This window comes from Dipteris shenzhenensis, chromosome 5, assembly GCF_047967505.1.
Source record: "Dipteris shenzhenensis isolate YYH24624 ecotype China chromosome 5, Dip_SZ_1.0, whole genome shotgun sequence".
Taxonomy (NCBI): domain Eukaryota; kingdom Viridiplantae; phylum Streptophyta; class Polypodiopsida; order Gleicheniales; family Dipteridaceae; genus Dipteris; species Dipteris shenzhenensis.
This window is the reverse complement of record NC_141600.1, coordinates 9,391,901-9,417,199: the sequence shown is the minus strand read 5'-3', so window position 1 is coordinate 9,417,199 and position 25,299 is coordinate 9,391,901. Positions and strand designations below refer to the sequence as shown.

The 25,299-nt window shown below is 39.4% G+C and overlaps 1 protein-coding gene across 1 annotated transcript; it reads left to right on the top strand.

Annotated features, from left to right (window-relative positions):
- Positions 1 to 21,707: 21,707 nt before the first annotated feature.
- On the top strand, positions 21,708 to 22,648 carry LOC147901589 (expansin-A4-like). Its single transcript, XM_087374344.1, has 3 exons — positions 21,708 to 21,777; positions 21,940 to 22,258; positions 22,345 to 22,648. The coding sequence occupies exons 1-3, from the start codon at positions 21,774 to 21,776 to the stop codon at positions 22,646 to 22,648; spliced, it is 627 nt and encodes a 208-aa protein (XP_087230470.1). The 5' UTR covers positions 21,708 to 21,773.
- Positions 22,649 to 25,299: the final 2,651 nt, after the last annotated feature.

Sequence of the window (25,299 nt, the reverse complement as noted above, 5' to 3'; positions counted from 1 at the left end):
GCTCTATGCATGTGTGGGTGCATGCATGTGTGTCATTGTGTTGTGCATGCACATGTGCCCAAGTGCCTGCATGATCGACAAACCCTAATTAGGTACAAGCGAATTCACTAGCAAACCATAGATCAATGAAAATTAGTAATTGATACTTGGCATCAAAATGCTAAGAGAATTATCAAAAGGATATCCATGTATTGATTATAGGAATGCTCACTGCAACGATGCTTTTGTAGCCTATTTTACTTCTTTGTTAGCTCTATAATATCTAGAATAGGGGTTTGGATGATAAAGTGGAGAGCGAGAGAGAGAGAGAGAGAGAGAGAGAGAGAGAGAGAGAGAGAGAGAGAGAGCGAGAGAGAGAGACAGAGAGAGAGAGAGAGAGAGATGAGTGTACATGATATAGCTACATGTAAACTATGTTGTATTGAACATAATCATGGATATATACATGATAACCCCTTATAGTTTGGGATAGGGTTTTCGCTTAATACCCTTAAGGTATGGTGCAATTTACACCATCCTTAACACACCTCTTAAATTACACTGGTTAGTAGAGGGTGCATGTACAATATATTTTTGTGGATTTCCTTTGGTGCATGTGATAGCATCCAAAATTGAAAAGAAAACTAAAAGGAATTAGAGTAGTATGTGCATGTGTGAGCAGAATGAGTATGTAGCAAAAGCCTGTGCAATGAGTACAACTTACTAGATCCTATACATAACATGCATTTCCCCTCTTAAGTTGTGGGTCATCCTTTACCTTTGAGAATTAAGCCCAAAGATAGACTAAAGGGACGAGGAAGGAAAGCCAATAAATAAGAAGGCCATCTAGACCAAAGACTAGCCAATCCAAAGATGACTACATGAATGACTGCATGTATGGCTACATGATAAACATGCCATAAGTCATTGTGGACTATGTAGTTACTTTGTAGATGAAGCATTTAGATGTGAATATAATCAATGTAGCCATGGAGAAAGAATATGGTAGGCTATGACAAACATGTGTGCCACCATCCCAAAAGAACTAACATCAATATGTGAGATATGATGAAGTAGAATTGCAATCTCTGTCAAATGACGAGAGGTCAAAGATGACCGTATATCAGTGTGGACAGAGTGACCCAAGGGCTGAATGTCTATGGCCAAAGGTGCAATTATGATACTCTGGTTTGATGAAGAAGAGATCTATAAAAGTGAGAGGGTATGGCAACCTATCAAGCCTGTATGCTCAACTATCATGAGCTAAAGGTGATCTGATATATGCATAGCTAAACATCTATCTGCATGGGATGTAGCATCTATATAGGTTGAAGATGGAGCTGATAGTATAAAGGCCTAGAAGCTTGAAAGATCACTGAAAATGCATAGGATGTCCCTGAGTTGAATGAGGTGCCAAATGTTAACGTCGAGATAGATTTGTAGTCCTAGATCCAACATCCTAGATCCAACCACTAATCTGCATCAAGTATGGATTGTATGCGACAGCCATAGGTGCATGCTAAGACATTGAGGTTCCTGTGGGGGTTAAAGGTCACTGTGCCTTAACCCCAGTTATGTACAATACTCAAACACATATATAAATGAATGAAAAAGAAGATTAGGGTGGTTCTGCACCCACCAAACTTGTGTGGCTCTCTGTCTCTCTCTCCTTCTTCCGTTCTTGCTTCCGTTGAGAGTACTCTCAACTGGTATCAGAGCTCGGGTGATCTAGCTGAGCATGCGTAAATGCTTGGAAGCTCAGCAGCTCTGTGGGAGGAAGGAGAAGCTCTGTGAGAAGCTTTGTGGGTGACTCTACTTGCATCCGAGTGTGCAGAGACCTTGGAGGAACCTTTGGAAAAGTCACTTTGGCTTTGCGAAGTGGTTTTGAGAGCCTGTTAAGAGCTTTCAAAGAAAAAGTCGTTTTTGAGCTTTTCCCTGTTCCGTTCGATGACAAAGACTCCGTATTGACTTGTAGAGGCAACTATTACTTGCTTTTGGTGTCCACTTCACTTCAGGAGCTTGGAAACACCTTCATTCTTGAATCTGGGATCATTTCATTGGATTTCTGACTCACTGTGTCAATTCTTGCGTTTTTTGCCCGGGAGTTGGAACTCAAGTTTGGAGCAACCATTTGCAGATCTGTCAGTTCCGGTGGACTCAGGAGGTCCTAAAACTTCTATGTTGCTCATCATTCGCACTCGGTGGAGTTTACAGATAGCTCTATTTCCAAAAACGTTTTTCAGTCCGTGTGTTGGACCCAGTGATTGAGACCACGGTTTCCAAAACCGTTTATCCCATTGCGTTTCGGACGCCCAAAAACCCCTACCTATCAGTTCTTGCGTGATTCGGTGGAGGATTTTCAGAGTTATAAATCTCTGTGTATTCGATTTCGTCTCTCTGTTATGCATTTTTCATACTAAGGTTTTGAAACCTTAGATTTATGCCACATGGCAGTGGATAAGTGTTGACTCCCATTTCTCACTCATCGGTTGGGATTTTGGAGTTCTGGCAGAAGAGAGATATTTGCAGATTTTCTTGCTGAGTCCGATTATGCAATGGCGCCCATGTTTTGAAGCATCTCAGGTTCTATTTTCAGTAGCGCTCATTACCGTGGGACTATGATTTCTTGAGCATACCTTATGCAGATCACTCTGGTTGCAATTTAAGTAGTGTGCGCTCATTCGTGGTATGCATTGGGTTGCAATGGATGATTTATAGGCCATTTGGATGCATTGCGGTCCTTGTTGGATGCGCTGATAGGCCCAAATTACCTTGTGAGATGCTATTTTTTATGGACGCTTTGCACATGGATGCTATTTTATGCTGAGGGACAGCTTTGACACATTGTTGGTGATGCACTGATAGTGCTATGCTCTCTTGGATGAGATATTATTGATGCATATGCCAGTGGACGGTGTTTATGCTTGAGTCATTTGGCACTTATTGGCATTTTCTTTTGGGTCAGATTTGCTCATATGGATGCATAGTATAGTATATGCACATGAGTCAGATGCATCTTTTGATGCTTTGAGCTTTGAGTTTTGGTGATATTTCACTCTATTGTGGCATACACATTTGGGTGCACCTGGTATTTGGTGTGATTCTCTCTTGAGGCACTAGCATTTGGGATTTTGCTTTATTTGCATCATGGCATCCTCTTCCATGTCTGAAAAGGAGTTTTTCAACATTAAAAAGTTTGATGGGACAAACTTTTCTTTGTGGAAAGAACAAATAAGGGATGTGCTTATTCAAAAGAAGCAGATTAAACCCTTGGCAGGAATTGAAGCTAAGCCTGCACATATGTCTGAGGATGATTGGAATGAGTTGGATGCATTAGCAAAGTCAACTATTAGACTTCATCTTGCAGAGTCAGTTTATTTCACAGTAGTAAATGAGCAGACTACAGAAGATTTGTGGAAGAAACTGTGTGCCACTTATGAGAAGGAAACTGCCTCTAATAAAGTTTACCTCATGAAGAGGTTGTTTGAGCTGCAGATGAAGGAAGGGGTCTCCATTGCTTCTCATTTGAATGAATTCAATATTATTTTCAGCCAACTTCAGGCTCAGAAAATGAATTTTGATGCGGAGACTAAGGCAATATTTCTCTTATGTTCATTGCCATCATCACGGGATACCTTCCGTACAGCTGTCAGTAACTTTGCACCTGGTGGAGTACTAAAATTTGATGATGTTGTGGGTAGCTTGTTGGCCGAGGAGATTAGACGGAAGTCTATGGATGGCAACAAGTAGGATGCAGCCTTAAATGTGCAAAGGGGTAGATCACAGTTCAGGGGGAAGTCCCAAGAAAGAGGGAAGTCTCGTAGCAAATCCAGGGCATGGAACATTGAGTGTTACCACTGTGGCAAGAAGGGCCATATGAAAAAGGATTGCTACAAGCTGAAAAGAGAGCAAAAGGATAAGAAAAAGGATGCAAATTGGGGTGCAAATCAAAAGGAAGAGAGTCCAAGGGAGGACAAAGGAAAGGTGAAGATCGAGGAGATCAATGCAGTCACACATGATAGTGACAATGATGTCCTCTTCATGTCTAGTTTATCTGCAGAGTTGCTTACCACTTCAGATGATGCATATTCCCAGGATTGGATTTTGGATTCTGGTGCTTCATTCCATGTTATTCCCCATAGGGAATGGTTCTCCACTTATGATAGTGGAAAGACAGGTTGTGTGCATCTTGGAAATGACTATGCATGTGACATAGTGGGAGCAGGTGACATAAAGTTTTCTTTTGCAAATGGGTCTGCATTTGTTTTGAAACATGTGAGACATGTGCCTAAGTTGACCAAGAGTCTTATTTCAGTGAATCAGCTAGATGATGCTGGTTTTCACACCACTTTTGGCTTTCAAAGTTGGAAAATTCAAAACTTGCTCTATGCTTTTGGCTAGGGGTGCCAAGTGTGGGACTTTGTATCCCTTACATGTATCAGGGGTATTTGATCATGTTGTTGCAATAACCGAGCAGCCAAGCACTTCTTTGTGGCATTGCAGGTTGGGGCACATGAGCCAGAATGGAATGAAACTCTTATGCCGTTTGGGTTATGTACCGCATTTGAGTTTCTCTGATTTTGAATTTTGTGAGCACTGTCTCTATGGGAGGCAGACTAAATCAGCCCATAAAAGAAGGGGAAAGAAAGAGTTTGAAATGCTTGATTTGGTGCATTCAGACGTATGTGGTCCCATGCCTACACGGTCATTAGGCGGGGCTGAATATTATGTGACATTCATTGATGATGCAACTAGGAAGGAGGGGTAGATGGCTATGAATTTCAGAGGGGATCTCATTGCTGAGGTGCAGACTCTGCCATCGAATCTTCTTGGGAAGAGGTTTGGCAGGGGTCTCGTTGTTGAGGCTGGCATTTCTTGCTATCTTGCAAACATGTTACTGCGATTGCACCCGTATCATTGAGCTTGTAGGATAAGTTTATATGTAAGTCTAATATTTTTGCATATAGGAGATGGCTGTGATGTTTGGCGAGGGTCTCGTTGCTGATGTTGTAGAATCTTTTGCCAATTCATCTTGAGTTTTGGCATAGCTTCTTGTCCTGCTTATGAATTCATTGCATGCTTTGAGAGTATGGAATGAAAATGTGTGATGCTATTATGGATGCAATCTATTATGTGCCTATGCAAAATCGTGTGAGTGCACGTGATGTGTCTTACTATATGCTTATTTGTGGGATTTATTAGGGAAACTAAGACTCAATCATCCCTAATACGAAATGGATTAGGTCTTCCTAAATGTGCAAAAACGTGCATATACCAGTGAGTGTGCGTGTAACAATCTAGTGCAAACTATATGTGCAAAAACGTGCATATGCTAGTGAGTGCTCGTGATATAATCTAATCCTAACTAACGAAGACCTGGTTTCCCAAATCTTCATTTTTGTCGGGGATGGCTTGTGTGTTGAAGTAGTAGCGCTTCAGTCGGCTCCCATTTATTATTGTGTTGAATTGGACTCCATCCAATGTTTCTAGCAGCACAGCTCTGATGGGATTCATCTTTTGTACTCGGTATGGTCCTTGACCTAGATACTTCAGTTTCCCCTTGTGTACTTTGGCATTGTATAACAGGACCAAGTCACCTTCCTTGATGTCTTTAGCTTTAAGATCTTTCTTCCAGGCATTTTTCTATTGTCATGGCATGGTAGGCAACTAGTCTTGTCTCTGTATGCTACTCCAACTGATAGAGTCTTTCTTTCAAGGATTCATGGTCTCCCATGCATTCCTGTACTGCTATGCATAGGCTTGGTATTACAAATTCTAGTGGAACCACAGCTTCAAGGCCATACACTAATTCAAAAGGCGTGTTCTCTATACTAACCTTGAGTGTGGTTCTGTATGCCCATAAGGTTGCATTTAGTTTCTCTACCCAATCAGAACACTATGGTTCTACTACCTTGGTGAGGATAATGCATATTATTTTGTTGGTAGATTCGGCCTCTGTCCATTCCCTTGAGGGTAGTAGGGTGTGCTTTTTCTATGGATTACCATGAAGGCAGACAAGAGTTCTTGGATTACCTCATTGACAAAATGTGTGCCTCTATCCAACACAATTTCAATGGGGCATCCGAATCAGGTTATCACATTTTCATATAAGAATCTCGTTGTGCTTCTAGCATCTACCTTTTTGACTGCTTTAGCTTCAGCCCATTATGTAAGGTAATCAGTGGCCATAGTGATGTAGCATGCGTGTGTTCCTTTTGCTGCTGGATGGATGGGATCCACATAGTCAATCCCCCATTTTTCAAATGGTGTTTGTGCAACAATTGTTGTTAGGGTATTGAAGTCTCTATGTTGTGATTTAGTAGTCCGTTGGCATACATCACAACCTTTTACATATTCATAGGCATCTACCCATAGTGTTGGCCACCAATAGCCTGCGAGGAGAACTATTCTTGCTCTGGCTTCCCCTTGGAACTGTCCTCCTACGAGGCCTTCATGGACTTCACTTAGGATTGGCATGATCTCATGAGGCATTACACATCTTAATATTTGGTCCTTGCCCATCTTGTACAATTGTCCTGCAATGAGCTGATAGGGTGCAGCCTTTAGAATCAATTTTCTAGCATCTATTGCTTTCATTTCAAGGGGTGGTCTTCCTGCCATTAAGTAACCAATGATATCTCCACACCACTCTAGTACAACATCTATTTGAAATAGTGTGGCATCTGGTAAGTTGTCTTCTACTCCAGTGGCTTCTTCTCCCGACTTGACATGAGACATGTGATCAGCAATGTAGCATTGGAAACCTTTGCGGACCACTATTTTGAAGTTGAATTCTTGAAGCAAGAGGAGCCATCTGGTTATTCTTCCTGTTGTACATGGATGGTTCACAAGATAAAGCAATGCTTGATGGTCGGTGTAGAAGACAAAATCATTTGCCAGTAGATAGTACCGAAATTTCTTTACACTATACACCATTACTAGGGCTTCTCTTTCTATGGTGGTATAGTTGAGTTGTCGATTGGCGAAGTAGAATGGGTAGTCTTTCTTATGTTCACCAGGTTGACAAAGCACACTCCTAATTGCATACTTGGATCCATCAATATGAACATGAAAATCAATATCCCAATTGGGAGATATAAGGATGGGTGCTGTGATTAGGCGCCACTTTAAAAGCTCAAAGGCTTGGTCGCACTCTTTGGTCCATAAGAATTCCACTAATAATTTGTAAAGTGGTCTAGCTATCATGGCATACCACAATATAAATCTTCTATAATAGCCGGCATGTCCCATAAAGACTTGTTCACCTTTGGAATTTGTAGGAGGCAGCAATTCCATGATGATTTTGATTTTGTCCATGTCAGTTGCAATCCCATGTTGAGAGATGATGCGTCCCAAAACAATTCCATGGGTGACCATGAACTGGCATTTTTTTGGATTTAGGGAGATGCCATACTCCCTGCATTTGATTAGTACTGCTTCAAGACATTTGAAGTGGTCTTGTTTGTTTCAATGGATGCACAAATCATCCAAGAACACCTATAAAATCTTATTTAGAAATGACTTGAAAGCTGTGAACATGACTCCCTGGTCGGGGCATTACAAAGGCCAAATGGCATGACTCTATATGCAAAAATACCCCATTTTGTAGCAAATGCTATTTTTGATTGGTCTTTAGGAGCAATTTGCACTTGGTTATAGCCACTAAAGCCATCTAGGAAGCTATATATTTGTGAACCTACCACCTTTTCCAATACTATTTCTGTTAAGGGTAAGGGATAGTGATTTCTAATTGTGGTGGCACATTTTTTAAGTTTACGCATATTCTGAGCTTCTTGTTGCATTTAGGCACAATGACGATGGGTGAAGCCCAATCAGTGTGCTCTATCTCATAGATGAATCCGACATCTAGGGGTTTTTCTAGCTCGTCATAAACCATGGTGCCATACTTAGGATTTGTGCGATAAGGTCCACATACCTTAGGGTGCCTTCCCTTATAGGTATTGTGTGTACTGCCACTTCTGGTGAAATTCCTTTCATCTCTTTGTATGACCATGCTAGGCAGTCATGGTATTCCATTAGGAGTGTTTTGAGTTTGGTTCAATCTTCTTCTTGAAGCTATTTCCCAATGAAAAACAAATTTTCTTCCTCCCCTTCAAGGGCGAGGTTTATTGTGCATGTTTTTTCCGGTCCCTCATAGATTGGAGTTTCTCCAATGCTATCAATTTCTTGAACTTCAGATTCTCTTAGTGGTCTTGGCATTGCTATTGGCGCACTGCCACTTGTGTAATTCTTGAAGTATTCTAGTACTTCTCGAAGATCGGTCTCTGATGGTGTTGAATTAGCCTGACATGTGCCATGTGTACTAGGTGGCATAGTTGCATTTACCAATTTGTTAGGCTCTTCTTCACTTTCTTTTTTTGAAGTCTCTTGATCAAGCTTCATCCACACATGTGGCTTATATTTCCAAAACTTCGGGGACCATTCAAGAGGCGGTGGTTCTGATTTTGAGGGAGTTGGCTTTGCAAGTTGACAAAATATGAAGAGGGGAGAGGAGAAGAGTGGAGATGAGGAGAGAGGGCACAGCTAGAGAGCACACCACAAATGACTAACTGTACACTAGATTTAGTTGAAAAAATAGAATATATACAAACCCTTTTAGGGCTAGGGTTAGGGGATCTAACCCTTTCCTTTATAGCACTCCATAAGGTTAGTGCTATGCACATATGATCACGTGATGGTGCTATGCACACATGATCATATGATGTTGAGCATGAACTCTCAACACCTTCCCTCAAGATCAACATCATGAAGTAGGCCTTCCCTCAAGATGATGATTCTGGGGAATCAAAGAAGGATGAGCATTACATTCCATCACACCCTATTAATGGGAATGTCCTTCCTTTGCATCAAACCAAGAGCTAGTCGGTGTTTCTCAAATAGCTCTTTACTGAGTGGTTTGGTAAAGATGTATGCAACATTTTCTTTGCTATCACAATGCTACAGTGTGATGTCACCAAGTAACACTCTTTTTCCAGATGAAGTGCTCTCTGACATCAATGTGCTTTGTCTTGGAGTGATATACTAGATTTTTGGCCAATGCTTGAGTCGATTGGTTATCACAATATATTGTTGTTGCCTTAGACTCATCAAAGTAATATGTTTCTAACAATAGTTTTTTGAGCCCTATAGCCTCACATGCACCTATAGTGAGTGCTCTATATTTTGCTTTAGTCGAAGACAAAGAAACAATTGGCTGTTTGTTTGACAACCATGATATAGCACCTTGACCAAGGAAAAATGCATATCCCTATGTCGATCTCTTGGTCTCATGATCTTTGGCATAGTCACTGTCACAGTATCCATGCAACCATGGATGACTTTCTCTGTATTCTATCCCAAACTATCTTGTACCTTTGATGTATCTCAAGACTCTTTTGGCTGCATTCCAATGAGACTATTTTGGATTTGCCATAAACTGTGCTAGTGAGCTTACTGCATAACAAATATCTGGCCGTGTGATTGTCAGATATATAAGAGATCCGATGAGCTGCCTGTAGTATTTGTCATTGACTATAGGCTTTTCTAAATCTTTAGTAAGTTTCAAACTCTGTTCATGAATGTTCTCTCCAGAACTCAATTCCAAGACAATAGTGCATAAGTCCAAGATCTTTCATGTTGAACTCTACAGATAAGTCATGTTTTATATTTCTGATGAAGCTATCCTTGCTTCCTGTCACAATTAGATCATCTACGTACAAAAGTGCAATAGTAATGTCTTCCGCTTCTTTTCTCTCTTGCCCTCTCATTTTCTCTCTTTCTCCTTTTCTTTTTTTCTTTTCTCTCTCTTTTTCTCTCTTTTCTCCCTTTCCCCCTCTTGTTTTCCCTCTTTTTCCTTCATCCCATCTCTTTTCCCCTCTCTTGTCCTTCCCTTCTCTTGTCTTTCCCTTCTCTTTTTGCATATTTTCCTCTCATGTCACATCTTCCCCTCTCTTTCATGCAATATTGCCTTCATCATTTGCTCTTATTTTCTCTCTCTCCCTCTCTTTTCCCCTCTCTTTTCTACCTCTTTTCTACATCTTTCCCTCTCTTTTCTACACCTTTCCTTCTTGTTCTATCTGTTCTTCTCTTTTCTCTCTTGCCCTCACATTTGCTCTCTTTTCCCTTCTCTTTTTCTCTCTTATTTCCTCTATTTGTCTTTCCTCTCTCTTTTTTCTTGTCTTGTCTTTCCCTTCTCTTTTCACATATTTACCTCTCTTTCTACATCTTTCCCTCTCTTTTTTGCATTGCCTTTCTCATTTTCTCTCCTTTCTTGTCTCTCCCTCTCTTTTCCCATCTCTTTTCCACCTCTTTTCTACATCTTTCCCTCTCCTTCCCTCTCTTTACTCTCTTTTTCTCTTTGGCCCTTTCATTTGCTCTCTTTTCCCTTCTCTTTTTTTGTCTTTTCTGTCTTTCCTCTCTCTTTTTCTCTCATTTCTTTTATTTTCGTCTCTCTTTTTCTCTCTTTTCCATTCATCCCCTCTCTTTTTCTCTTGTGTCTTTCCCCTCTCTTGTCTTTCCTTTTCTTTTCGCATCTTTTCCTCTCATTTTTCCACTTCCCTCTCTTTCCACATCTTTTCCTCTGATTTTTGCATCTTTTCCCTCTCTTCTCTCTTTTCCTCTCTTTTCCCTTCATACCCTCACTTTTTCCCTCTCTTTCTCCATCTTTCTCCTCTCTTTCTCTCGAGTTTTCTCTCTCCCTCCTTCATCCCCTCTCTTTTCGCATATTTCCCTCTCATTTTGCATCTTTCCCTCTCTTTCTGCATCTCTCTCTCTCTTTTCACATTGCCTTCCTCATTTTCTCTCCTTGTCTCTCTCTCCCTTGCTTTTTAACCTCTCTTGTCTTTCCCTCCCTTTTCTCTCTTGCCTTCTCTTTCTCATTTGCAAGATTTTCCCTTCTCTTTTTCTCTCTTGCCCTCTCCTTTCTGATTTGCTCACTTTTCTCTCGTCTCTCCTTTCTCTCTTTCTCATTTTCTCTCTTTTCCCCTTTCTTTTTAGTGTCCTTTCTACATCTTTCCCTCTCTTTTCAGTCTCCTTTTTGCATCCTCTCTTGCATTCTGCATTCCCTCTTCTCTTCTTATCCGCATTCTGCATTTTGCATTCTGCATTCTGCATTTCCCTTTCCACTTTCTATTTTTCCACTTTTTGTTTTTTTTGCATTTTGCTTTTTCACTTTTTCACATTGCATGTTTTGGTTTTTTGCATTTTGCATTCCCTCTTCACTTTTTCACATTATGTATTCTGCTTTTCTTCCTTTTTCATTCCCTATTGCCTCTTCCCTCTTCCCTTCTTCTCCGCATTCTATATTCCACTTTCATATTCCTCTCTTTTTCACATTTTGCATTCCCTCCTTTCTTCTTATCCACACTCAAGATTCCACTTTCCAATTTTTCGCATTCCGAATTTTGCATTTCCTCTTTACTTCTTCTCCGCATTTTGTATTCTGTCTTTCCACATTCACTTTTCATTTCTCCTCCACATTCCATATTCCACTTTTGCATTCCTCTCTTTTCCATATTTTGTTTTCAAAATTCCTCTCTTCATCATGCACTTTGTTAATTTATTTGTTTATTGAGTTTCTTCTGTTGTTTGTTTATTGGACTTTGTAAATTCAATTTTGCTTTTTTTAATTTCTTTGTGTCTTTCCATTATAATAGATATGTCTTCATGAGATTCTTTAGCATCAAAGTGGTCCATTCAATGTGCATCTTCCGTGTGACCTTAGATGAGATTGTGGATAGTATAAGTTCATCCCAGCTAGAGGCGTTGCAACAGGCTCTTTTAACTGCATTAGAGATAAAGTTAGACCTTACATGATCCGTCTAAACATAGATAGAGTAGAATGGGTTTCCATCAATCTCCTCATAGAAAGTTGCAATAGAGATACTGCCTTTAAGCATAGGTTACTCAAGATATGTAAATGCCTTAGTCCAAAAAATTATAGGAAAATTTCAAAGGAGGAAGAGTTAGATCTGCAAATGGGCCCTAAAGGGACCCATTTTGTAACCCTAGAAATTGCTTATTGTGTAATTATTTCATAAATGGAGGTAATGACATTGTGGAAGCCACTGTTGCTTTGGATTGGTCCAGCCAAACATTGGATAAGGGAAAACACACAACAGAGGTAGAGCATGTGCCCCAAGAAGTATGCAGAACATCTTTCATGGGACAAGCATATATCGATTGAAAATCATAAATATTTTGTTTTGATTGGCATTCAATATGTCATGAAATTACGAGAAGACGAACTATTAGGGGCACTCTCTACATGGGACAATAATATCGACTTAGCCTACCCAAAAGAGGGGTTGGATAGGTGTATATATTTGGCACTTGCAAACACTTTGGAGCATCTGATCATGAGAATATGGGAAGAAATTCATGACTTAGGTCATGCAACAATTACAGAGTCGGAGTTTAAAGAGGTCCACGAAAGAATAATGGTAGAGTGAGAGCAGAAGCGTCAAAGAATTGAGACTAGTGTAGCCACATTATTCAGCACCACCTACTAGCATTGATGAGATCAAGAGCTCCATCAATATTTGTGCAAAGGGATACGATGACAAAGATGTTGTCAAAATTGTAATTTCATGATATTTTGTCAATATTGATGATTTATTGTTCTTAATTTGAAGCTTTCAGAAAAGAGAGTTACTAATTTGGTTATCACAACTTTTAGGATGTTATTGAAGGATGATCTTGTGACCCGATGTGAAAGTCATAGTGATAGCATCGGCAAGGATTCAGCTCTAGGACAGTATATGGGAGAGTTCAAACGCCATAGCCTAGTGTGCTTCCATACTGTGTTTTCACCTATGGGAAGGAAGAGATGATTAAGTGTAGGGCACTTTTGAAGATGGTATCCTTTGTGCCATTACCTCCATCTATACACAATGCAAGTGTATTTTGGTGAGGAGAGATCTGGCACTTTCCACTTTTGGAGAGAGACTAACAAGAGGGCTTTTGGTGGCTACTGCATTGCAAGCTATGGAAGGTGTCTTAGCTCCCCAGAGAAGAGCATCAATTTTGCAAAAGGTGGAGGAGGCAAAGCAAGAGAAAATCTTATAAAACACAGTTCTGATGAAGGATACCAAAAGACACATTACATATGAACTAAAATCTACCATATACTTCTTTTTTCTAAGATGGCCATAGAATTTTATTGTGTCAATTGTCTTCATGTTCTATTTTTATGTCAATATCAAATGAAAGGTTTTAATGGGGATTATAAAATTAAAGGTTTAATTGCCTATGCCCAAGTGGCCAATTATTGTATAATTTGTTGAGACAATTTTTTAATGATAAATGATTTTCTCAAATTTCCTTAGGGTAGTGTCCAGGGAACCCTTTGGACCAAAATTGGTCCAAAAAATCCCTACACTCTTAAATTTTATCTAAAAACCAAAATTTGGAAAGAACTTCCTTTCTATTGTTGGCGATTTGTGATCATTAACACTTGGAGAGTGAACCCCTCTATAAAAATTGTACTTCACATTAAAAATATAAATATCATTTACCACATGGTTTAACATTGTAAAACTCTACCATTGTAGCTTCAACCCCGCGTACATCCAAAAATGCATTATTGCACTTTGTATACTCAAAGGTACTTGGTCCTTGCTTTGCCCCTTTGATAGTGTGTCCACCTTTCCTTTTGCTATGTTGGCCTTTCGTTTTGTTTGTTCCTTCCAACATCATGCTATCTAAAATGTGTATAAATCAGTTGTTGCAACCTCTTGTAATACTGCATGTCAAAGCGCATCTCGACGGGGATCCCTACGAATAAAAATGAAATCTTTATTTTTCACTATACTCTTTACAGCAAAAAGTTTGTCGGATGAATCACCTCCATAAAATTCTGCAAGAAGCATGATAACATAAGAAAAATAAATGACTACATCATTAACGTTTCATAATTATAAAATAGTCCAAATATACAAACCGTGTAGCTTGCACCCTACGCTTCCTTGCTCCACCACGATGTGCCAAGCTCTCCATTGGTTGCACATGCTTGATCCTATGCTTGTAGCCTAAAGGGGTTCTTTTTAATCTTTCTAATCTCGTAGTCAATGCATCAAGCCATTGTTGTAGGGACCAAGTCTTTTTCAACAATTGGTTTTTTTCATCAATCAACACTACATTAGGGAATTTGGGAATTTTCAAATAGTTTGGGGATTCCCAATATGGTTAAGATTTGCCCACATGGTTGAATCTGAATCCATTACTTGGAAGTGGAATCCATCCTAAACACCATATCAGAGAATCCTCCCAAGTCCCACTTTCAAATAAGGGTTCAAGTTTGGCCACATGGTCAAATCTTAAACCCTTACTTGAAAGTGATTCCCAAATTCTCCAATGTAGTGTTAATCAATCTTGTGATCGTCTCTTGTGACCATTTTTTTGCAATTTCAGAATCAACAAGATTTTTTCTTCTTGGGTTACTTGTTCATGGAGATTATGCATGGTATCTTTAAATCTTTTAGTTTCTCCTTCCATCCTCAACAAGTGAGCCTTTGCAAGTTGTGCTTTAGCATTGTAATGGCCGCTGCGTTTCCAATAGCCGAGTAAGCCTTAAAGATCATCTCCTATATATTGAATCAAACTTGCCACATTTTCAAACATAGGAGGCACACTTATTAAAGAATCCACTAGATAGATTTCACCAATGCTCCACAAGTTGACACGCCTTGCTCCTTGTTTTTGTAGCTGAATTAGTTTTTCCTTGTTGACAATCTTATGGAGATGACATTGATGAGTCATAGCATACTCTGATGCAACTTTGATGTGCAAGGTGCTTCTTCACAGCTTATTGGTACGATCTTCTAATGGAGCCATGAGAGGAATTTACAATTAGTGTATTGGATCAAAAGTCAAAGGAGCAAAGATTTAGATTATTAAAGGTCAATGAAAGCAAGTTTGGGATTACAACAAAACAAAATGATGAGAATAAATTGGATTTAGGGGTCCAAAAGTTGATTACGAATGAGGAGTATGATTTAGGGGTTGCAAGGTGATTACAATGGGAACGAGTAGGATTTAGGGATTGGAAGGTGATTATAGTGAGAAGAAGTAGGATTTAGCATTGGAAAGTGATTTGGGTGCATAGGCATGGTTAGGGGTGGCATTTTTTTTTAAATTCACATTTTTTTGGGGGGGAATACCCGTCGCGATATACTTTTTGGAAATAGGGATAGGCCCCAAATGATGTAAAGAGAGTAAACTTTCTAGGAGTGGGGGGGTCCTCCAAGTGGGAGAGGGAGATGCACCTTTTGGTCCCCATATGGGGGAGATGGGACCCTCTATAGGCCTTGTTAGTTCTTAATCCATTTTGCTAATCCACTCCTTATGAGGCCCTTTTTGAGTCCAAAATTCCCCTAATGCCAAACATATTGATCTAAAGCTCCACTTTGTGAAAGATCAAGTCGACAATGGGATCTTACATCTCAGTTACATTCCCATAGATCAGATGATAGCAGATGTCTTCACAAAAGCCCTTCTAGCTCCACAATACTGGAAGTGTTGCAAGGCGATGGGCCTTATAGACCCATAGTCACTTTCAACATGTACACATTTTGTGTTAAGGAGGCATATTGGAATATTTAACACAACATGTGTAAACTTAAGCTAATAAGCATGAGGCGCGCATGTTAAGCACTCATGCAAATATAGTTACAATCGATTAACCTCTAGTACATCCTTCTATATGAACGATCAATGCTCTCTCATTTTCACTTGCATGCATGCTCTTCGATTTCTCACTTCACGCCCCAACACAACCAACATAAATATAAAGCGAAAAGAGACATCCCAACAACATCATGGACAACACCTACATTGTGGAAGATCCAGAGTCACATAGGCACAACCCAACCGTAATGAAGAGGTAAATCCAAGCTATAAACTAAATGCTACGAGGCATGAAGCATGTGTTGCTATCATGCAAGACATTGAACCAGTAAATAAACGTGAAAGACATGAAAGAGAAGAGATGAAACATTTAAGAAGGGTGGCGAATGTCAAAGAAGGGTAGCCCATCAGAGGGACTCTACGCAAGAAGAGATGCAACACCATGACAAGCCATGGAATCGAGGTGAAGGGTGAGACCCGAACTGAAAAACCACAAGGCTAGAGTTGAATACGAAGGGATGAAGGAAAGCAAGGTAGCCATTAGCGAGTAATCAAAAAGGAAAAAGCATAAAGACATAAGAAAGCCACATCAAGGTTTTACATATAAACCAAGTAACTGCAAGTTGGACCTTTGAATGATTTAAGGGACCAAGAAAAATGAGTACACTACAAAGAAGGGTTAGCAGAGAAAAAAGTGACAATTGGCACTGTTGTCAACTTTCCACGTAGGAAAGATCAAAACAGACCACAAACTGTAGGAACAGGTTGCTCTAAGAATGTCATAGGAGAGGATGGGTCGAGTGGTAAAGCAAGGGAATCATCAAAGCATCCAAGGAGGGTAGAGAGAGTTTGGAAGAGATGAGAAGATTGTGTAGAGGAGCCGGCCTAGCCACAAACAAAATGAACATGGGAAAACAATTAGCTTATGTAGCAAAGGCATGAGTAATAAGAGCCATGTGTGACAATGTATGTGAGTTTAAATAAGTATGTGGGGGGCTAATAGTTATGTGTAAGACTAGGGAGGTTGGTTAAAATTTAATTCATGTCAGAAGTCTTGAAAGAAAATAAATAGATAGAAGGGGGGGTGTGGGTTAAAAAAATTTGATAAAATTTATGGTCATAGATAAGGGGGGGATAGGTAATTCACAATTTATGGTCATAAATAAGGGGGATTTTACTAAAAGTAATTCATATTTAATCATGGAAAAATGGAAGGGCAGGGAAATTATATAACCCACAAAATTTAAAGGTGAAGGGGGTTAGTTAAATTAGAGGGTCTGGATAGAAAGGGGATAGGTATTATAGTAATTAAAGAATGAAACCTTATATAAAATTAAATGGATAAGTGGAAAAATCTATATATATATATATATATAACCACACCGTTTCCTTATAGTAGAAGGAAAATCTTTATTACCATATAAAAGAACCAATCCCATATGGGATGTTCTAGCATAAGGAGGGTAAGTGAAAACATGATGGTGTGCTTGTATGTGTGTGTGTGTGTGTGTGTGCGCATGTGCGTGGACACACACCTGCATCTCTCTCTCTCTCTCTCTCTCTCTCTCTCTCTCTCTTTCTCTCTCTCTCTCTATCTATCTATCTACCTACCTACCTACTTACCTATCTATCTATCCACCTATCTATCTATTTATCTATCTATCTATCTATATATGCATGTATGTATGTATTTATGTATGTATGTATGTATGTATGTGTGTATGTATACATATACATATACATATACATATATACGTACGTACGTACGTATATATATATATGTATGTATACACACACACACACACACACACACACACACACACACACACACACTTCACATTTTGTTTTTATAATACTTTATATTACTATGTGGGAAAGCTCATGAGGTAAAAATACACCATGAAGTACAAAAGGAAAAAGTGCAAGAGCATACACCTATAAAAAAAGACAAGAGGTCAAGATAAAGAGTAGGAGAAGGAGAATATGAGATTATATGCCAGTAGAGGTAGCGACATAAAAACAATATCCTCCAACATAATACTTTGTTAAACCAAGAAACCATTTAGTAAGGTAGTGGTGCCATCAATAAAATGGAATTTCTTTTGACCCTTGCGATTCTCCTTGAAATAAGTAGGAAGAAGAAACTTTTGTATCTCAGGGTCAAAAACTTGTTGCAACATGGGATACATGTTCTCCATGTAAAAACTAGTAATAGGGTCATGAGAAACAACTAGAGTATTGTGCTCTCTAAAATCCACATTTTTTCTTCATTACCCTCCTTGTCTATATTTGAAGGATATAAATCCACGTGAAGGTCAAAAGGATCCGATGGGCCTGAGGGATAGGTAAGTTGCCCTGCACATGGTTGGATAGATGTCATGGTGAGGGAAACTACAAGCAAACTTGAGTCTAACCTACCTACACTTGTAATATGCATTCAAAAATGAAGCAAAGTATAAGGGAATGCGTAATGGATTTGCAAAGCCATAAACCATAATCTAGATCTGAACACGAAGGAATGGATTGCTCCATATCCCAAAGAACACAAATTCAAATGTCTCAACTCAAGACCAAGAAATCTTGCTTGGGAAGATGCAATACTCTCCCCAACAATGCTGCAATCGTGAACTATGTGAAAGAAGAGGCACCGGCAAGCCTTCAGAGTAACTCATACTAGACAAAAGTGCAAGAGATTTTTGGCTAGGTCAAAGAGGGGATCCCATGGCATAGAGTATGCGAAATAACCCGCACCATGAATCCTTGCCAGCTAACCTAATAGATGGTATCTGTAGCCTTGCAATGTTGATAGTATACACCTTTACCCACGAAAATGAATGAGTTAGTTTTATCCAATCCAGTGGCTACTGTCGACCATGCGTGCAATGTAGAAGCATTCATAACTCTCCCCATGAAATATAAACATAAGTTTAGTGCTGCTGTGCTTGAGAAATACCGTGGAGGAAAGACTGAGGAGGGAGAACCAAACTGAGTAGTAAAGCTAAACCCTGAAACTCTAGTATCGATTCTTCTTCACAAAGACATCGAACAAGGTCAAGCTTTATGGTCAACAATGGAAAGGTGGAACATCCAGTTTGGCACCCTCATTTCCCCTCATTATGGCTAGACTATGTGCTAAAAGAGTACGGTCTTTTATTTTTGCCGAGAATATCAAGTTGGGAAGTCAATACTTGACCAAACCAAAAAACAAAGGGGGCTGGAGAATCAAGTTGCAAAAGGGGTAATATTCTCCATCATGAGAGAGAAACACACACACATGAGAGATACACATACATGTGCCATACATACATACATACGTATATCTACATAATGTGCATTTAGTTACACTATGGGGTTTGTGGGGAGTAAAAATATTTTTTGTTAGAAATAAGTAAGGCAATTTCTGAGAACCTAATGAGCCTTCTCTTTTAATGCATGTCCTTGATGATGAGGGAATACTAATGAATTGAAATAGATGATTGTGGATGTGAGATCAAAAGAGAATATCATCAATGCTCATGTGATCATAATCCAAATAACCATATCTCATAGGTCACAAGAATGATGACCTTCATGTGTCAAAAAGATAACTTATGAGCTCCTCATGTGAGGAGGTATGCCTTATTTATGTATTTGTGGTCTTTAGATACAAGCTATGGTCATCATTAAGGGTGAAAAAAGCACTATCCTTGACTTACGTCTCAAGGGACCCTTTGTCATGTCTTATGTCCTGATTTCACTATTCTCCTTTTTTTTAAATGATAAAATGGTAGGATCCAAGCCTGAAGGGATTACTATGAAAAAAGCCCACATAGAACATGCAATCAAGGGATATTAGCAAAACACCCTACTTACAGATGTTGATAACCTATATACACACACTCTATAAATTTTGAGATGATAATCCCTTGAATTAAAAAAACCCTTATGTATGTATATTTTGTGTAGCTTCATAAAAATATAAAACCTTTTAGGTTGATTGTAGGGATTCAAGTTGAGTTTTGAATGAGCGGTTACATGCTTTATGATTTAAAACATTGTGAAACATTAGGGTAATGAATGCAATGAGATGCAAATCTATGAAGCAATGCAACTACAAGTGAATATTAAATAATGCAACTACAAAGATTGAAATAAAGCTACATGAATGTAACCTACATGTACTCATAATGAAGACTCACAAAAGACCCATAGCCTCCCTACCGACCTAGTTTGGAAAAAATAAGGTTCTTGGATTCAAATACATGAATTAATTCCTCATAATTCATAGACTTTGCTTACAAATCTTCACGTCTAATGTTAATCCCATACACAACTTGACTTGGTATGGTAGCGTGCAACATGCACTCCCCATGGGTCATATTCCTAGATTTTTAGCACGTGGGAAGTCTATGATTTAAAAAACTGTAAACAAGGTAATTAATGCAATGAGATGCAAATGCATGAAGTGACATTCTACTACAAGTCATTGTGATAAGCTATATGCACGTAGCCTATGCAGACTCATAAAGAAGGTCCATAGCCTCCCTACCTACCCTAGTTTGGAAAACTTCATGACATTCTTGGCTTCGAATACATGAATCAATTTCTCATAATTTGTAATCTATGCTTAATAAATCTTCACATGTAGTGTCAATCCCATAGACAACGTGACTTGGTATGTTAGCGTGCAACATGTTGTCCCCATGAATCATGTTCCTAGATTTAAAAAACTATAAACAAGGTAATTAATGCAATGAGATGCAAATGCATGAAGTGACATTCTACTACAAACCATTGCGATAAGCTACATGCACGTAGCCCATGCAGACTCATACTGAGCCTCCCTACCTACCCTAGTTTGGAAAACTTCATGACATTCTTGGCTTCGAATACATGAATCAATTTCTCATAATTTGTAATCTATGCTTAATAAATCTTCACATGTAGTGTTAATCCCATAGACAACGTGACTTGGTATGTTAGTGTGCAACATGTTGTCCCCATGAATCATGTTCCTAGATTGTTGACATGTGGAAATCTACAATTTTAAAAGACTATAGAACATTAGGGTAATGAATGTGATGAGATGCAAATGTATGAAGTAATGTGCAACTCCAAGTCATTGCAATAGAGCTACGGGCACGTAACCTACAAAGACTCGTACTGAAGATGCACAAATGACCCATAGCGTGCCTATCCACCCTAGTTTGGTAAAAATTCGTGTTCTTGGAGTCAATAGATGAATTAATTCCTCATAATTCCTAGACTACGCTTTACAAATCTTCACATATTCGGGCAACATGCTCTCCCCATGGGTCGTGTTCCTAGATTGTTGGCACGTGGAAATCCACCCTAAAGTGCAACTTCCCTAACAAAACGGAAGACTCACATGAGGGATGTTACTAGGGAATAGTGTCATCTCTACAATATTGAAGGTGAGTATTAAAACGTAGTGGAGTGACCTATCTATTCTCTCACTTTCGTGTATTGGAAGTCGTGAAGAATACACTTTTCCTTTCGAAACAAAATACTTTGAGAAGCTCTACGAATCTGCGCTATCCTTGACGTGCACTTTCATGCGGTTCATGTTTTGGAAGTCGGTTATCATGTCATTGCAAAGGGTGACGGTTGATTGACAAATTAGACCTCCTTCCTTATTAAATTACGTAGCAAATAAAAGAAGCTTTTCCTAACGAGGAAGTATTCAGAAGTTGTTGCGTGGGCCGCAGGACACTTACCTGGGACTCACACACTCCATATCCGACCTTCACATCATTGGTTTTTGCCTATATATGTCGAAACATCTAGTGCTGAGGCCCAAGGTCTCGGTTATTAGCCATATCTTCTTCGCAATTTAGAGTACGTCAAGCTGTGACCAGCATCACGTAGACTGAAATCCTGGAGTTTACCGTCGAGCTTGCAATCACAATGTAAGCTCACTGGGTTTTCTTTTCATCTCCATGCTCTGCTTCGCGTAGAAGATCACTTGCAAGAGATGCAATTCTTGTGTTGTGCTTCCGTAACTAGTTATCCAACGCTTTCTCCTTTACTGGCGCAGGGAATTGGCGACTAAGACGAGGAATTGTCTTTTAGCCATTTGCGTTCTTATAGGAACCTTAGGAGCAAAATCCAGTGACTGGATTGATGGCGCTCACGCAACTTTCTACGGGGGAAGTGATGCATCAGGGACGATGGGTACGTCTGAAACCTTAAAATTGATGCGTTAGGACTATGGGAATGGTTCAAACTTCGAAGTTTGTCCAATAGTCCAAACCGGACTACGGGATCAAAGCTTGTTATTGTGAGTTGCATTCTACAGACCTGCCAATTGCCAATAGTGTGCGACCTTGATGACAGGTGGTGCTTGCGGCTTTGGCGATCTATACAGCCAGGGCTATGGCACAAATACTGCAGCGCTCAGCACCCCTCTGTACAACAGTGGAGCCGCGTGCGGAGCCTGCTACGAGATCAGATGCGTCAACGATCCACAGTGGTGTCTTTCGGGAAGTCCCTCCATAAAGATAACGGCCACTAACTTCTGTCCGCCAAACTATGCCCTGCCCAACAACGATGGAGGCTGGTGCAATCCTCCGCTGGAGCACTTCGACATGTCGGAGCCAGCATTTCAGAAAATAGCTAATACTGTGGGGGGCATAGTACCAGTTCAATATAGAAGGTGGGCGATGACAGATGTTATTTGTGGATGGGTTGCTTGTAATTCTCTTGCTCTCTGGTTGATCATTGATTTTGTCATTGCTGCAGGGTTACCTGCCACAAGACGGGAGGGGTTCAATTCACCATCAACGGGAATCCCAACTTCAATCTGGTGCTGATAACGAATGTGGGGGGGAGTGGAGCAGTGATCGCAGTAGAAGTGAAAGGCTCAAATACGGGATGGATGAGCATGACAAGGAACTGGGGGGAGAATTGGCAGATCAGCAGTGTGCTGACAGGGCAGGCACTCTCTTTTCGAATCATGGTTGACAATGGGAAGTGGCTGACCAGTTACAACGTAGCCCCATCCAACTGGCAGTTTGGACAGACCTTCGCCGGCATCCAGGTCTGAGCACCCTTGCTTCTTGAGATCCGGAAGCCGAGATTAGTAAATCTAATCTGTTTGTATTCCTCTTCAACATGTGCTTCCAACGTGAAAGACTTGGTCTCATGATCTCAATGAAATTAGCCACCCTACAACGGAAAACACATGCTCATAACCACATCAAAGTGCCATGGAGAAAAATGAATGAATTGACCTTTTCATAAGCAAATTTTGAACATGGCCCAATTTACATCTATCACTTTACAAGTTACAAAATTTCTAGTTAGTTACTTATGGGTTATAACACATAGTACACCTAACCAAGTAAGAGAGAATATGGACAAAAATGGATGTACCACAAACATTTATTGATACTAAGGATTAAGATGTATAAACATGGAGAAAAATGAAGATTCATTGTATAAGGACTCTTCATGAAATTACTATCCCCTCTTGACTCTCACCCAATTCCTCCATTAGTTTTCTCATCTTTACTTACCATCTACCTATTCTAAAGTCCCTTCATATCAACAAGTTATTCCATACATATATGACCTAAGGAGAAATGTAATTAGAAAGTCATTTATTTTCAATAGAGAAACTCAATTGATGTCTTAGGGGAAAAGATGGAGTAGCTCGGGGACATCTTTACAATTTCAAGGAGGACTTAAACAAGACTTAAACTCATGGCATCCTTTATCCACTCATATGGTCTTTACACTAGGCTACATGAAAATGTTGTGAATGAAGCATAGTAACATGGTTTTAAATACTTACCCTCATAAATAAAGGAGGGTTTTAAATTCTTACCCTCATTAATAAAAGAGAAGGGCTCCCCTCCCCTCATAAATAAAGGAATTTTGTCATTATCACTCTCTCATGTGCCCCTTCCCTTTACCCTCTCCTCCTCTCCCTCTTGGAGTTCACTAATCAATAGCATGTGAGTTCAAGAGAAGGCGTTTCATTTTCTTGTGGAGTTACAAAAAATTACACAAATAGGGGACATACACTACAAGGTATTGGCTGCTTTCCACCACATTTCTAACAAAAATTACACTACTAGGGAAAAAATTTGCTAAGGGCAAAAGCGTTCATATTTTTAAAGAATTTTTATCAAAAAAATTCTGTCAAAATTTTCATCTTACTATGTATATACCAACATCAGTATTTTCATCAGTGGCCAATGAAAATACCAACCTCTGGATTTTTTATTTTAAAAAACGGGTGCAATGGGGCTTTTCATAACCCCATTTTTCCCCACTATATATATTTTATTATAAGGTAGTACAAAATTTAATACATGCCATCCGAGCTACAAAATTGTCCAAAATCATGTATTATTACATATACAAAATTTCTCCCTTCCAAATAGTATGAATGAGAGATACAAAATGGCAAAATGCCCTAACTATGGGGGTTATTTTTTGCTTGGGTGTAGCCATGTTTGGTGAGGTTCATGGACTTTTCTATATATAGGTATCTTGCATGATCCATGACTTATGCATTGCTCAACGGAATTTGACAAACTTTGTCTTCAAGTTGTAGTACACATTCTAAACTTGAACATGAGACCAAAAAATTATGAAATAAGGATTTAGAATGAGACCAATAAAGCATTACAAGTGCTATGCTGCATGTGAAGCATGCATCCTGAAGTCTATAGGATATAGTAATTTATTCAAAAACATTAAAATTTTATTCTCTATATACATGCAACCAAGTAATCATTCAAGAGTACACTACGTGAGCTTCTCCTTAACCCAAGGACACACCTAAATGAGAACATTAGGCATGGATTAACAGGCCTCCAATGTGATGCTAAAGTGATGCACACCCATTTGAGGGCACACTCTATAACTATTTTTTGATTTGTTGAAAACTAAAACGGATAGAAAATTTGGAATCCAAACTAGTGGGACTACTACATGGTGGTCTTAAAACATTGATAGTTGTTGCTATTAATATCTAGATTCACCCTAAAATGGAAGAAGTTGAAATGTGCAGTTTGTGCATGTGCAAAGATCTTTTAATAAATTCAACACTATTTGCATGTTTGAATTGTTTCTTTTCCCATGCAAGTACACGCCAAAGTTCATTGCATTTCATAATACACAACATCAAACCTGATAGCGTGCCCTTTGGCCTATTTTTATTTTGAAGCATTTTAAACCACATTGCACTTGTTTGGGATATCTAATTATGTTGGTCAACGTGTATCGTCGGAGGGGGGAAAACCGACGGCAGTTGAAAATTCTTCTACTCCCATGAGTTTTGAATTTTCTCACCTCCCGCCCATTAAATCTTAGAAGATTAAGTAACAACAATTTGCCCCTACCCTACAAATGTGCTGCAACCTGCACCACCTCAACATGACCAGCACAGACTTTGGTTTGGTATTGTCTTCTTTCAGGTAAGTTGTCTTCTATTATTTTCTTGCCTCACCAACTAGCTTCTCTTGGTCTATTATGGATTGATTGTGGCCATGGCATCAATGGCAACATGCAGCTTGCCATGGCTTGCAAGAGAAGCAAACAGAGGCTGCAAGACAGGAAAGCTAAAAAGCCAGGTCAAGGCATAAGGAACAGATTATGGGTCAAGGAAAGCAATGGCACGGTACTGAAATGGCAATGGAAGACACTTTTGCAATATCTGTGAAGGAAGAAACAACGAGAAGAAAG